At 40.4% G+C, this 14,335-nt stretch overlaps 1 protein-coding gene across 1 annotated transcript in view; it reads right to left on the reverse strand.

The window, feature by feature from the left end:
- Positions 1–6,837, reverse strand: part of CHD2 (chromodomain helicase DNA binding protein 2) — a 56,209-nt gene extending 49,372 nt beyond the window's left edge. The window contains exons 1-2 of the mRNA XM_009887628.1: positions 5,866–6,837; positions 5,397–5,530 (exon numbers count right to left, since the gene is read on the reverse strand). Coding sequence (XP_009885930.1) covers positions 5,397–5,458 — 62 coding nt within the window. The 5' untranslated portion in view covers positions 5,459–5,530; positions 5,866–6,837. The remainder of the gene's footprint in view (positions 1–5,396; positions 5,531–5,865) is intronic.
- Positions 6,838–14,335: the final 7,498 nt, after the last annotated feature.

Here is a 14,335-nt window from a genome sequence, read left to right on the forward strand (position 1 = left end):
CCTACACGCCTGCTCACAGTCCCAGGTATGTAACCATGTGGGTAGTCTCACTGCATCTGTACCCTCATCCACTCCTTAAAACTAGCAGTGGTAAGCCTGAACAGAGACAAGCGTCAGTATAAAAGTTCCTCAGAGACAGGCTTGGCAACTCAGTAACCTGCTAATTGCATGAACAGCTTTACGAGACGAGGGGTGAAACACGACAACAAAGATGGGAACTGGTTCCTCCCTACACAAAGTTGAAGAGATTAAAGTTAAACATCACTGCCTTCCCGGCCCTCCCTCTGAGCCTTCTCAGAGGTCTAACACGAAGCTAACAGGGGGAATATTTCTTTTAATGCAAAACGTGGTTATTGTAGCCCAAATGAAGGCAGCCACACTGCTCCCACGACACACCCGTGAGATCCCGTGTTCTCAGAAGTGCCATCCCCTACGAGCGGTCAGGGTACAACCCTGTGGCACCGCACCACCGCATTGCTTCTCCCTGAGCCGTGGGAGAGTTCGGCTTCGGCTCATATAAGATAGGGGGGAAGGTGCAGATAAGGGCAACTGTTGCCCTCAAACTACAGCAGGTGAAACATCAACCCAACAGAAAGCGGAACGGGCTGTAATCTACAATCTCAGCCACGTCAACTCCTGCTGGCTGGAGGCACTGTAAGGTCAGGCAGGAGCGCGGTGGGAGCATGCGTGGGAGCATGCGTGCACACACGTGCGCACAAGCCCAGCAATGCTCCGGCAGCAGCGCTCGCTGCGTGCCACAAGTGTTTTTTGCAGGATTACAGAATTACCCAAGTGAGCTTTTTATTCCTCCTTTTCCATTTTTATTCAGCAAAACGCTCATGCATTTAGAGAACACGTAACAGTTTCATTAATTAGCTTAAGATGTTTAACTAAAAAAGAACAATCCAGAAGAGATTACATTTCAACTAAATGTATCTTCTTGCAGTTGGTGAGCCTTTTTTTATAGCACTGTATATATTGTATCCTCTCCTGGCAGCGATCACAAAGCAGGAAAGAGAAAAGTTGAAAGTCTCAGAATTGTGCATTCATAATTAGATGAGACATTTCCTTCGAGAGGGTAATGCGAAACAGAAGTAACAAAGCAAAACAAGAACAATCTCCTTTATGCTGCACACAGATTACATCATTATTCATATGAATTCCTTGCACATTATTCCTTTTGTGTCCTGCACTGATCAAGCATTCTCCCTTTTCAAAAAAGCCTCCGGACAGTTTCATCAAGGGTTAAAGCTTAAAAAGGAGGGGGAAAAAAAAGAAAAAAAAGAAATCCTTGTAAAAGAATCCAGCAGCGGGAATGAAACTGAAAGACCCCATACACGATGGCCGCAACAGCTTAAAAATAACCCATCAGCCTGGATGAAAAGCTAAAACCCATAGTCAGAGGCATTTTAATAAATGCGTTTAATGCTTCCACTCAGCTCAAAGAAAAACAGTTGCAAAATGCACGTTGAAAGCAAGAGTGAGTGTTAGTGGTTTGAGGATGCTGAAAGCCATAATGTTATTAAAAAAAAAAAAAGCCAGATGTTCCAGGAATACTACAATATTCTGCAACTCCTTTCAAAGTTTGAAAAGAAAGAAAAAAAAAAGAAAAAATCCACACCAAAAATAACCCCGCTCCTTTTCAAGCCGCTTGCTTCCCAAAATAGCCTGCCCTATTAAAAAAAAGAAATAATAAAATAAAAGCCCGCGCCCGCCAGAGGAGAGGAAGCGAGGGACGGCAGCAGCGCGTTCCGCAGCCAGGCTCCCAGTACAACCCAGTACAGCCCAGCAGAGCCCGGGGCTGGCGTGGGAGAGGCGGTGCGGCGTGCGCAGCAGCCATGGCGCGCAGGCAGGGCTCTGCCTCCGCACCAGCCGCCGCCGCCATCCGCCTGCTGCCGAGCCAGCGCAGCCAATCGCCGTCCCCAGGCAGCACAAGATGGCCTTTGAACTCCCCACCAGCAACTTCCTGCTGTTTTTAGAGTACACACAGTGCAATGCAGTATGTCTGTCAGCTATGCGGCACAAAGGAACAGCCATTTTGTGACTGAACTGGACCCGCACCAAAATGCCAGGCGGTGCAGCCTCCCCTGCTCCTTTCAGGGGGAAATCGGGGCTTCCCGAGCGCTACCACGACAAGAAAGGGATGCCCTCTGCTTTCATCGGCAGCCAGGGAGGGCAAATTTTGTTTAACATCTTCGATTCCCTCCTCCTCCCCCCCTCCTCCGCCTTCCAAATCCTCTTTCGTATGTAACTGCATCTTCATAAAATGGCTGCCACGCAAAACGAGGGTGCTCTGCTCTGCGAAGGCTGCAGCACACGCTGCACAGCACTCTGCCTCTGCAAGGTGGTCGCTGAGCGCAAAACCCACCATTTCAAACCTCAGACTTCCAGCTCTCCGAACAGAAAACAAACTGAGATCTAACCCACCACAACCCCTTTTATTTCCCCAAATCAATAAGGTTTTAGTGCTAGAGAAGCTAGGGGCTGGACACAGACGCATAGGTATGTTCAGCCCTGCAGCTTCTGCAGCAGAAACTGTTCCCACCCCGGGGTATTTAGGAGGTGCAAGAGCAACCGCAGCCAACGCGGGTCAGGGGAAACAAGAGGAACACCGTATCCACCGCGTGTCAATTGCTATCCCCTACAAAACTCACTCCTGGACTTCAGGGGGACCCCAGCCTGCCTCATGCCTCTGACGTTCCCATACGGGTTCCACCATGGATGTACCCTCTCGCAACACCTGCCTTTCAGAAATGCAACACAGAAGATGCTAGAAAACACACCAGGGTTTGGTTCAATTATTTAATGTGAGTCCCAGATACACAGGTGGCGGTCATAAGTAACTGCAGCATCCCAACTTTTATCCCAGGTGGAGAAAGTTGCATGAAATCAGCCAGCTTCAAGTTTGGAAACATTTACTGTCAATATACAAAGGATAGGTGTTGCCGTTCACCTAGAAAGGCACCAAGCACAGCCCTCAGCTTACAAACTGTAAAGAGTTAACACCACTTCCCTCCCCAAGAATAATCATCTGTTTTGGGAGAATTCTCAGGTATTTTTGTTTATTCAGCACACGCCTTTGCATTTCCTTAGGACTGGAAAGGTAGGAGTCAATTCCAAACACATTCCCCAGTAAGGACACGAAGGTGGTGCACAGGAATTGTGTTTTCTTCTGCCTTAACACCTTTCTCTAGTCCTGCATCTTTGCTTCTCCACCCCAGGTGAGTGGCACCGGCCGTATCTACCTTTTCCGTCACCCAGGCTCCCACCAGGGTCTAGGTAAGAGGACTTCACGTATTTCCATGGATGCTGAGCTGGTCTCACAACCAGGGAGAAAGCTGGCCAGCAGCACGTGAAGTGCAGACATCGGTGCATTTCTGGGCTACAGTAAAGCAAAGTGGTGGCTTTACTTCCTAGAAATCATTTCCCCTACAACTTGAAGTCAACCTCAGGAAGTAAAGCACGTTTTACGACATTCAGCTGACTCACAGCTCAGAAATAAGCTCAACAGGGCTCACTTACAAATATCCTGTACTCAATTGTTCCCACACTTCAGGCCAGTGGACGTTACCCACAATAAGTTCATTTTGAGAACAAAAAAAAAAGAAAAAATCATAAAGGGGGAGAAGGGAAACCTCACACAACAGGTGTTACACAGAAATCGATCAATTATGATATATAACCTTTCAATGAAAACACCAAAAGCACACATGAGAGAGTATGCAAATACAATACCCCTAAGGACAAAAAAAACCCAAAGGTCTTCTTCCTGTGGAACTACTGCTAGATGTCTCCAATTGCATCTCCTATTTAGCATATTTCTAACACTGATTAAATACCTTAATTCAGATTTCCTGAAAAAAATATATTTATTCTTGCTCTTGCTGATAACCCACACTTAAAAAAAACCCATGAAGACTTAGATAAAATGAACCATGTGTTACAAAAAAAAAATCGACTTTTTTAGGCAATATTTTGTGTGCAGTATATACAGTAATATAAAGACATCATGGTTTAAGAGTCTGATGTGTTTTTAAACTGTGTTATTATAAAAGCTCTGTATAGGTGCTATATGTAATGCTTCAGCAGTCCCTGAGCCTAATTTAGTTAATAATAATTTCAAATTAAATGAACTTACCTATATCCATTTTAGGATTTAAAATCTGACTGCAATTTTAATAAATTCAGAATACCATCCAAGTTTATGCTAGAAGGTTACAGTAATTTGATAAAATATATATTCCCACAGTATTTCAAGTTTGTGCGTGCAAGGAAGGTTAAATACTGGACATCAAGAATACTATTCAAACACCTGCAAACATCACATAGAGCACATGTGATACAACAGACAGTTCAAAATTCTTTTTTATTAATGTTGGTTAAAAATTACTGAAGACAACACCAGAGAAAAATAAACAGGCCACGATTCAATCAAAATTAACAAAATGCAAAACTCAAGTGTATTTACAAACTAGAAACCAAAAATGCATATAGTTTAATTTCCAATTTTTGAAAAAGCCGACTCTAAATACAAAATGAGCAATTCAGTAATTATACTTCTGCATTCCCAGCACACAAACATTTCCAGTATTTCATACTTTTCCCACATCAAGGTTAAGTTTATAAAAATCTGTAAAGAATCTCATTACTCAACAAAAGTAAATAAAAACACTCTGAACAAAAATATATGAAACAAACAAGCAAAGCATCTGGAGGGTCTTGTTACCAGTCCCAGTGTGTATTTTACAACACGAAATGCTATCACTAGCAGGAGAAAGTCTGGTTAAATTGTATCAAAATGTTCTAAAATACCTAAACAGTATCAAAGTTCTACAAGCTCAAATAAAATTTGAAGTAAGGGGTATCGGACAAACAGGCACTTTCCAGTTTATATTTTAAAATGAGCTTTTTTTCATTCATGTAACTTTTCCTTGTATCTATTTACTATAATTTACTACTACACCAGGCTTCTGTATGGCCCTCAGTTAAAGTTTAGACTTCTGAGATTCTTCAAAGAAAAATTTGCCTTGTATGTAAAATGGTGCAATGCAGCAATGGCTAAACCGACAAGGTCATTTTTCACAGCACAAAAAACCTAAAAACTGAAATTCAAAAGCTGGAAAAACATAATACAGAGAAAAGGGCTCCCCTGAATAAAGGTACAGTACCTTTTGACTATGACATGGGCCCTTAAGTCACAACACAACTTTCAGAAATTGCTACCAAAAAAAATTAGGGTGTGGCATGCTAACAATCTCAAGGTCATTCCTTAAAAAGGAAGCAAAATCAGTAAAATGTTTTGTATTAAGCACTGACAGTAACCCAAGGCTGTCAAAGTAAACAGGGTATTCACAGGTTTTACAAAAAAAAAAAAAAAGTAAGTTGATAGATCATACCTCGATGCATTGCTGTGGACTGAACCCTCCTCTCCTTGGCTTTTGTCCTTATTTCTCATCATCTTTTTATTCTTAAATATTAAGAGGGGGTCAGGGGTGTCTGTTTGCTTTGAAGTCCTGTGCCCAGGTATTTACTGTCAAAAGTTGAAAGAAAGGTAAGGTCCCAGTTCGTTTCACTGGCTTTCATTATCAGGAACAAAGTCCTGACGCTGCAATGATATTGTTATAACAATACACAACACTGATCAACACGGCAAAACGGAGATTTAAAACAAATAATCGTTTTTAGAAGAAAAATCCGAGAATAAACACAGTAGAGGAGCATCCTGCAAACTTTCCCAAAGTAACACTGGATGCAAATAATCTCTGTATCTTATTGCGTCATCCCAATACAGCTCAAATCGGTCGAAAATCAAAGTATTCAAAACGGCAGAAATCTAAAAATTATTAATAATAATTGCTCACCTACCTGATCCATGCACCGCCGCCAGGACCAAGTCGATATTAGTTTCGGGTAGTGGAAAAACATTAGATCCAAAATATTTAGAGTTATAACGATAAAATACGAATTTCAGAGAATGAAAAAAAAATATATATTCTAATCCCAAAAATATGCTGCCGATAAAGCAAAAGAAGCGATAATTAGTAGAAAAATGTCCGGGGGAAAAAAGCTCATTAGGAGAGCGCACAAAAATGGAGGTACGCCATGGCTTCTAAGCTGGAAAAACAACGACCTGGGCTCTCTCCACGGCTTCTTCTTTCCAGCAAGGCACGAAAAGGGAGCCCTCAAAAGCTGCTTTTCTGCCCGAAAAAGGTCCGCTCGGCCCCCGATCAGTGCCTAGGAGAGGCGAGGGGCTGTGGGGGCCCCCTGAGGCTGCCCGAAAGTTAGGGAAAGTTGCGTAAAGTGTTGGGGAAGGCACGGAGCTGAGCGCGCTCTCTCTAAGGCACAGCCGCCATCTAGAGCTCCTTCCCAGCTCTGAGCTCTGCCTTTGATTGACACTCTCTACATTTACCCCACAACTCAGGTGATGTACCATAGACCCACCCCTTCATTTCTACCAAAAAAAGAGATAGCCTCCACCTAAAGGGTGCCTGCTACCCCCCACAGCCCTGGCTCCTTCCAACTACCCCAGCTGAAGGGGCACCTTAACCCCATGTGGCTCAGACACCCTTTTGAAACCAGAAAGAAATGGAATTTGTGCCTTTTGTTTTAAAGATTTGCTAAATATTTCAGTGCCTGGGCTAAAATTACTTCCTCCCTGGACAGGAAGTGGTGCTGTTACAAGCCATTTTGAAAGAATGGCAGTGGAGCTAAGAGCCATGTAGCCCAGCAGCAACCCACCTGGGGGCTCACCCCACCCAAGGGGTAGCTTTTTTTCAATTCAGTGGCAGTATCCCCAAACAACAGCTCCACCATTTCATCCCCCACCACTTGCACTTAAGGCTTGGAAGAAGAGGGGCCGGCGCTCCAAAGAGAGCCCTGCGTTGCTGAGAGCCCCCTCTGGCTCCACAGCGCCTCCCTAGTGGTTCTCCCCTACAACAAAAATCCAACCGCTACACCATTTTCATGGGTTATGTGAAGGCGCTACTGTGAAATAAGTCTTGACACCAATAAAAGGGTTATTTCTAATTCACGTTCTTAACCCATTCATGTTCGTTAACTGATTTTAACACAACAAATGTATTTTAGAGCCGTACAATAGCCAAGCTGTAAAACTGGAACTCAAGCGACACCTCGAATACAACATCCTAGCATCAAGAGGATGTACCCCAGAGGAAACGGAGGACATCCAAGCATCCCCTAACCTCTTGTATTCGGACAACCAGTTGTCTTCCCACAAGCAACAGACTCCTTAAAGCGCAAGGACATCTTGCATACTCGCAAACATGGCAACAAGAGAGCGGAATCAGACACCGGGGGAGTGCTGAAGGGGAAAAGGGTAATGCGCCAGTCTGGGCTTCTATGGGGACATCCATGGCACAGCATCCCAACATCGGCTTCTACCAGTAGAACCAAGACAGTCCCCATCAACTCCTCCACACATCTGCCATTCACATCCTCCAACAACCTATCATCTCTCCACATCAAGAGGTCTGAGTAGGTACGCTCTGGTGCCAGAGTCCATTTGGAAGACTTTCACTTTACCGATTATTTACAGAAGCCCCATTGCACCTAAACTACAAGAACTAAAAAAAAAAACCACTCAAAAAAACAACCCACCACACAAGACCATTCCAAGCAATTTTGGTAACACTAAGTAAATCCACTTGTCTGAATGGGGATCCCTATAGATTGGTCCCGGTATCCAACTCCACCATATAACACATGGCAAAACCAAACCTGAGCAAGTCTGCATCATCAAAAGAGCTCCATTAAACAGGCACGAACAATTCATCATGGTAAAAACGGGTATTTACAAAGAACTCTGAGCAGGCCAAATGGTTAAACACACAATGGGGTTTTGTTTTGTTGTTGTTGTTTGTTTTTAAAAGAAAACACCGAGGTTATCTCAGCACCAGGTTTGTCATCTTGGCCCTCCAGCATAAAACAAAGACAGCTATGAATTGCAGGTGAAACATACAGAGCAAGGTGGATACAGTTTAGAGGTTTGATCCACAAGAAACTTGAAAGGAAATTGGTTTTTTGAACATTAGAACCACTTTAAAATTCATTTGTAAAAGTTAACACATCATCTATAGCCATATCAAAAGTAACTCCATTTTTTCCTCATCAAATACACAGTACAGTATCACTCAGCTAAGTCTACATTAAATAGCGGTGAAGCAGATTGGATGCTTATATAGAACAATTTTAAGACACAATAGACTGTTTAGGAAGTATGTTGTCCAGGAAATCTCTTAAGAAGTTTCTGTACTCAGACACAACCGAAGAAGCATACCTAAAACGTTACACAAAACATTCAAGTACTCCTTTATTGTCATATTTGCCCGGCCTTCAATTGATATCAATTCCATCTTAAAATAACTTCAGAGAATTCAGCAGAAGCACCCTGACAATAGGTCAGGTACTGACAAACCCCTACTATTAAGCACCTGAATGAACAAACCAGCAAATAAAAATTCATTGGAAGTCATGGCAAAGTGAAGATAATTTGCAAATGAAAACCACATTTTAAATCAAGTATAGCACAAAATTTTGCCTTGCCTTCAGTGCTTAGCAAGGAAGGTATTTTTCACTTTAATAGCAACCAAAAAAGTAACTCACTTCAATATCAACACAATAAAAAAAAATATTCACCCAGAAAGGACAAACACAAATCGTGAAAGAAACCAAAACCTTTTATTAAGTCACTTTAAAAAACATTACATTTTCTCCAAAGGGGTAGCAACAGATCTCTTACCAAATGAATTTGCCTGTACGCAACACAACCCAAGAGTAAAATTTTGCCACCCAGTCCTCAAACAGATCCATCATTGGATAGTCACTGACACAGTCCCCTGATTAATTCAAGTGCAAAGTCCATTTTGGTAGGATGATCACAACCCAGATCTTCTCTGGTTTAATAACACGAAAGTCCATGTTTTAACATCCTTCTCTTGGACAGACATATCACAGCACTCATGCATTAGTCCATTTCCTCAACCTCTCAATCAACAGTGGAACTGCCATCTTGGTGTCTCATTCGTAGACTCCTTTTGACACTCTTCATCTGATTGGATTCTTTATGGAAAATTAAAAGAAAAATGCTGTTGGAATACAGATTATATCTTTAAACTAAGACATTCAACTACTGTACCTTGAAGACAGTTTAAACATATAACTGATGCTTCATTCCTTATTAACACATTCAAGAATATCTACTTTTATCATGAGCAAACAATGTCAAATCATCAGTTCAAGAGTCAAAAGTATGAACTTTAACCAAAACTATAAAGTAGGGGAGGAATGATTAGAAGTTCAAGAACCCTTTCAGGCTCCATAAATTTCATTTGAAATTTCTCTATAGTGTTAAAACACTAGAGAAATCAATAGTGGGAAATTTGAGATATTTGCTCTGGCTACCATCTTTATTGGACTGAGCCATCTACTAGAGCTGTCTCTGCTTAGTGGAAAAACAAGTTTATTATAATAAGCCAAATTTTTTAACAACTGTCCATGCTACTTTCTTCAAAGACATAGATCCATCAAAACCAATGTGATAGCCATGAAAACCGGTTTCCTGTATACAGATGGTGACTAGAGACAAGACATTCCACCATCTTAACCCTGTCTTCCAGCTCATGTAAGACAAACAGTGCAACAGCAAACACACACTTATAAACAAATGGAATGACTGGTTTAGTTACTGGTGGGAAATGACATTTCAGAAATCAGATGAAAATGGTAACAAGTTACACTGGTTGCCTTTAGCAAGGCCACCATACTACTCCCAATCCATATTCCAACTTTACTCTTCATATAACAGCAACCCAGACCACAGGTGAATGACAAACCAAACTGACCAAATGACTTCCACATGGATAAATACAAACCAAACATCCTCATCTTTATATTTTTCTTCCAAGAAAAATAAGCTCATGTACTTAAAAAAACCCCACCATTACTCCTCCTAACAGGCAAAAATCAAGTACAGGCAGTTATTATGTGTTAAAAACATTATTTTAAAACCAATGCTAACTGCAGAAGAGCTTGAAATACAAAAAAGGTTTTAAAAGGTCTTCATGATTTTGAGCATCTAAACTCCAACATCAATTCATTCTTCTGAATATGGGTAGCTTTAATCTCATTTTAGTCTGAAAGCCAACTTCACCACTATGTTGTTCCCCTGATAATCCTGGGTAGATTCTTACGAAAAGTGATGAAGAAATTACCCATAGTACAGGAAAAATCAGTGGAGCCATCTAGTGGTCTCGGCCTCATCATTCCAGTTTCCCCAGTCTCATTTCAAAATAACCAGTTATAGCAAAGCAAAAACCAATGGAACCAGTGCAACAAGCCTCAGCCTGACTTTCACAACCGCCCATATGTCCTGTTCTATATTCCTCTACAGACTTCCTCATTTTAAATACAATGGAAAGGAATTACAGCACATAGAAGTAGAATACAGGATCTGGCAATTCACTTTGCTTTGCATTGTGCAACATGCATAGTTGGAATAGTATCCAACCACAGGATCTTCACATTTTCAGAACCAGAAATTGAACATTCAAAGTTTGGAGAAATTCTTTGTTTCAAGGATGCAACTCATCCTCAGTTAAGCCAGGAATTAAATATTTTGAAATTATTTTTCCCCCCCCCACACTAAACTGAATAAAGTTTTGGGGGGTTGTTTTGATTTTGGGTTTGGGGTTTTCTTGTTGTTTTTTTTCTTTGTTTGTTTTTTAGTTCTTATTGGTATACTAGCCTAATTTCAAATCCATTTAGGAATTTGAAGATAAATTAAAACTTTGAATAATTTTTAATGCTAAAGCCTTGACCAAGGTACTAAAACATGAAAAATAAACCACCAGAAAGTTGTCAATTGTTGTCACAATCAAATATTCAGAACTACTAACATGAGCACAGTGGAAAAAACCATAAATAAGACAGTTAAAATAATTTTTATAGTTATTGCAAGAAGCTTAACATAAGGAAATTTAATTACTGGCAGCAGCTTTCCCCACCACTCAAAAATGCAATTTAGTTACATGTTAGTCAACCTTGAAAGGCCCTTTTCAGTTGGGTTAGCCTTCTGCCTTAGACACTAATGAGACCTGCCAAAAGCAAATTTAAGGGCAAGTTTCCCTACTAGCTTCACCTGTATTTGGTTGTACCAAAAACATTGCAAGTAACCTCGCCACATTCATTTTCAACTCTTCTCTTGACCTTGTAAAATAATTAGCAGTAAATGGAACTGATGATATATTTAATTAACAACATGCTACAACAGCCCTTATTCTAAAAGTTACTCATACATCAAAAAGATGCCACAAGTAATGGCCAAAATATTAATAGCAATCTGTACAGTTTTTCATGTGAAATCTACATTTGCTTTAAAAGATTTCACAGCATTTGTTTACTTATGAATTAAGGACATTTTACTAAGAAGTTTCAATAATGTTGCAAAAATATACTCCTCCACTAAGACATACGCAGTGATCCTACACTTAAGGCAGCCATTGAATAGCCTTTTTTTTTTTTTGCACAATGATAAGTATCTCATTCCTTCTGCAACATCAGTTAGGCATCATCCCATTTTTCAGGCTTTATTATCTACTATTTACTGTATTTGTTTCCAAACACAGTATTTTGGTCATGATAAATAAGGGACATGCGTAGTCACATAATACTTTCAAAGTTCCTTCAAATCACTGGTAACATATTGACACTCCGTATCAACGGACACAAACCATCCCCAACCACACCTAAAGGTTATGGCAACAGTTTTGAAACATATGAGTTTACAAAGTTTTTCTCTTTTTTTTTTTTTGTAACTCTTCATTTGATGCTCTACCTATTAGGAGACCACAGCAATAAAAGACATCTCTTATGGCCAAAACCGTGGCATCAGCAATTTCATGTCTATTAAAACCTTGTGTTTCTGAAGTATGAGACTAAAGGCCAATAACATGTAGAACACCCATGGATCACCGCAAGTGCATAAGGCACCAACACACAAAGTTTTCCAGAGTGAAATCTCTCACATAGAGGCTTGAACTTAAAAACCCAGGTGACATACTGCTAGTAAGGGGAATTCACTCCAACAGAGGGAGCCGAACAGACAGAATGAGGTTCTGAGCAAACCAAACCTGAAGTTCTACACTTCAAAGTTCACGAAAGCAAGATTTTTATTCTCAACGACACGTCTCTGGTAACTTTAACGCTACAGGCAAAAGCAGACATGCCCTTTATTGACATCTAAAGTCCATAATGATGTTCTGTCCAATCGTTAAAAGTAACTAAGTACTCTGGACAGTCCTAAGTCCACTTTTACCATCATCAGATGTTCAGCAAGCACAGCAGTAAAAGCACAACTCATGTAGGATTAAGTATTTTTAGCTAAGAAAGGCTGTTTGCCAGGTTTCTCAGATTTAGAGATTAATTTCAGGTAAGATGTGCCTTTGTTCACAGATGCACTTTTTTTGTGGATTTTATTTTTAAATAAATTTTATTGCATTAAGCAAAGTACGCCAACTTCAATAAAGATCCTGGTGTTTTCAAGTATTTTGCCCCCTTCTATTAAAAAAAAGATACTTAAAAATCAGTGCTTCAACTAAATATTATCTATGTTAACCAGACAGAGTAATATTGGATCTTTCAAGATCTATAGATTTGGATGTTTTTACAAATGCATTTTGAAGCAACTTCTTTTGAAGACAGCTGTTTCTAAGTCAATTACCAGTTCCACATTCACCCCTTCCTTTAAATAAGGATTATAAAACAGAAAAGGATGGAAGAATTACTCAGTGTGTAACTGAAAAGCCAAATTCCTGCCCAAGAAACCAGATCTGACAACAGCTAATTTACAATCCAATGAGAGAAAACAGAAAAAATGCACATAGAAATGCAGGAAACAGATGAAGATTTACATAAAAATGGACCATGAGTCACATGTTTACAGATTATAGCAGGTGACTGGGGAAGAAGGCAGCAGTGGACAACACAGGAAGAGTTTTGAGGAAGAGCTGGAAGGAGGAACATTTACTTTTAATGTAGCAAGAAATACGCTGTTCTACACATACCTGCCATGTGAAAAATAGCTTAAGACTTCTGAAAAACAGTAATAAAACATACAGAACACAGTAGTAGAAGAGATGAAACACTAATCAAAGATCAAAACTGAGCACGTGTACGCACAAGAACTGAATTCCTCAAAGTTCATGAATTCTATTGTTTTGCTTCAGGACTGAAAACTCGGTGATAAAATTGGTTCAAAATGTAACGTACCTAAAAGCAGCACAAGGCCACGATAACATAGCCTAGTGAGGTTTGCACCTTACCCCCACATACTCCTTTTTCCTTTCCAAAGAGCTCTACACTCGTCTCCACACCAGGTGATTAGATGAGAAGAAAGCACGGGACTTTGGAGTACAAACAGGGAGTAGGTGCTTTTCTAGCAGCTGAGGCAGCATAGATGGCAGTTTGTACAAGGAAAGCGTGGTTGCTGAAGGTCTCAGCTAACATACATAGCCACTGGGCAGTGAAAAATCACTATCATCTATCCACTGAAACAACAGAACATTTGATTCTTGGAACAACATTTTCTCAAGCTGTCTGCAGACTAAGGAAGGCATTACTCAATCAGGTAGCATGTCATACTGGAAGAACTGTCTCCAAGAAACTGTCTCTTTTTAAGAAAAGCATATATTCCAGAATTCTACAGGAGTAGAGCTTCCCACTAAAAAAAAAAAAAGTTAATTCATGTATACAAAAAGCAATGGATGCCCTAATTGAAAAATGTCGAATCAAGGTGTCTGAATTTTAAGCAGATAGGAAGACAAAAGGACTTGGGTCTTTCCAGAGACAACTCCCAAGAGTCACAGAATGTGACAGAAACAGCAAAAGGTCATCAAGTCCGAATTTCTCTCAGCAAAGGAAACTGGAGAAAAACCTATCCCCATATTCATCCAGTATAGAACTGGCTTCTTATCAAGCCTGCGAATTTTGCATTTTGACTATATGGGGAATGGTTCCTAAATGAAGTCTATCAGGCAGCTGTTTAACACAGGAAACTGAATCAGCATTACATACTATTTTCTGCAAAGCTGAAACTTTATGAATTAAGAACAGAAACAGAATAATCATAGAACAGGAGACTAACGATCTGCTCAGAGACCCTCACTGATCTGACAGAAGCATAAAAGGACAACGCGAGATGCTTGTAAGACAAGTTCTTCCTGCTATGATACTTTCCACACCATGTTATCCAAATTGTGTGTAATACTTACTAGACATAGACATTTCTGTACGAAACCTTTCTGAACAAGCAAATAGTTCT

Source organism: Charadrius vociferus, unplaced genomic scaffold (genome assembly GCF_000708025.1).
Source record: "Charadrius vociferus isolate BGI_N301 unplaced genomic scaffold, ASM70802v2 scaffold190, whole genome shotgun sequence".
NCBI classification, from domain to species: domain Eukaryota; kingdom Metazoa; phylum Chordata; class Aves; order Charadriiformes; family Charadriidae; genus Charadrius; species Charadrius vociferus.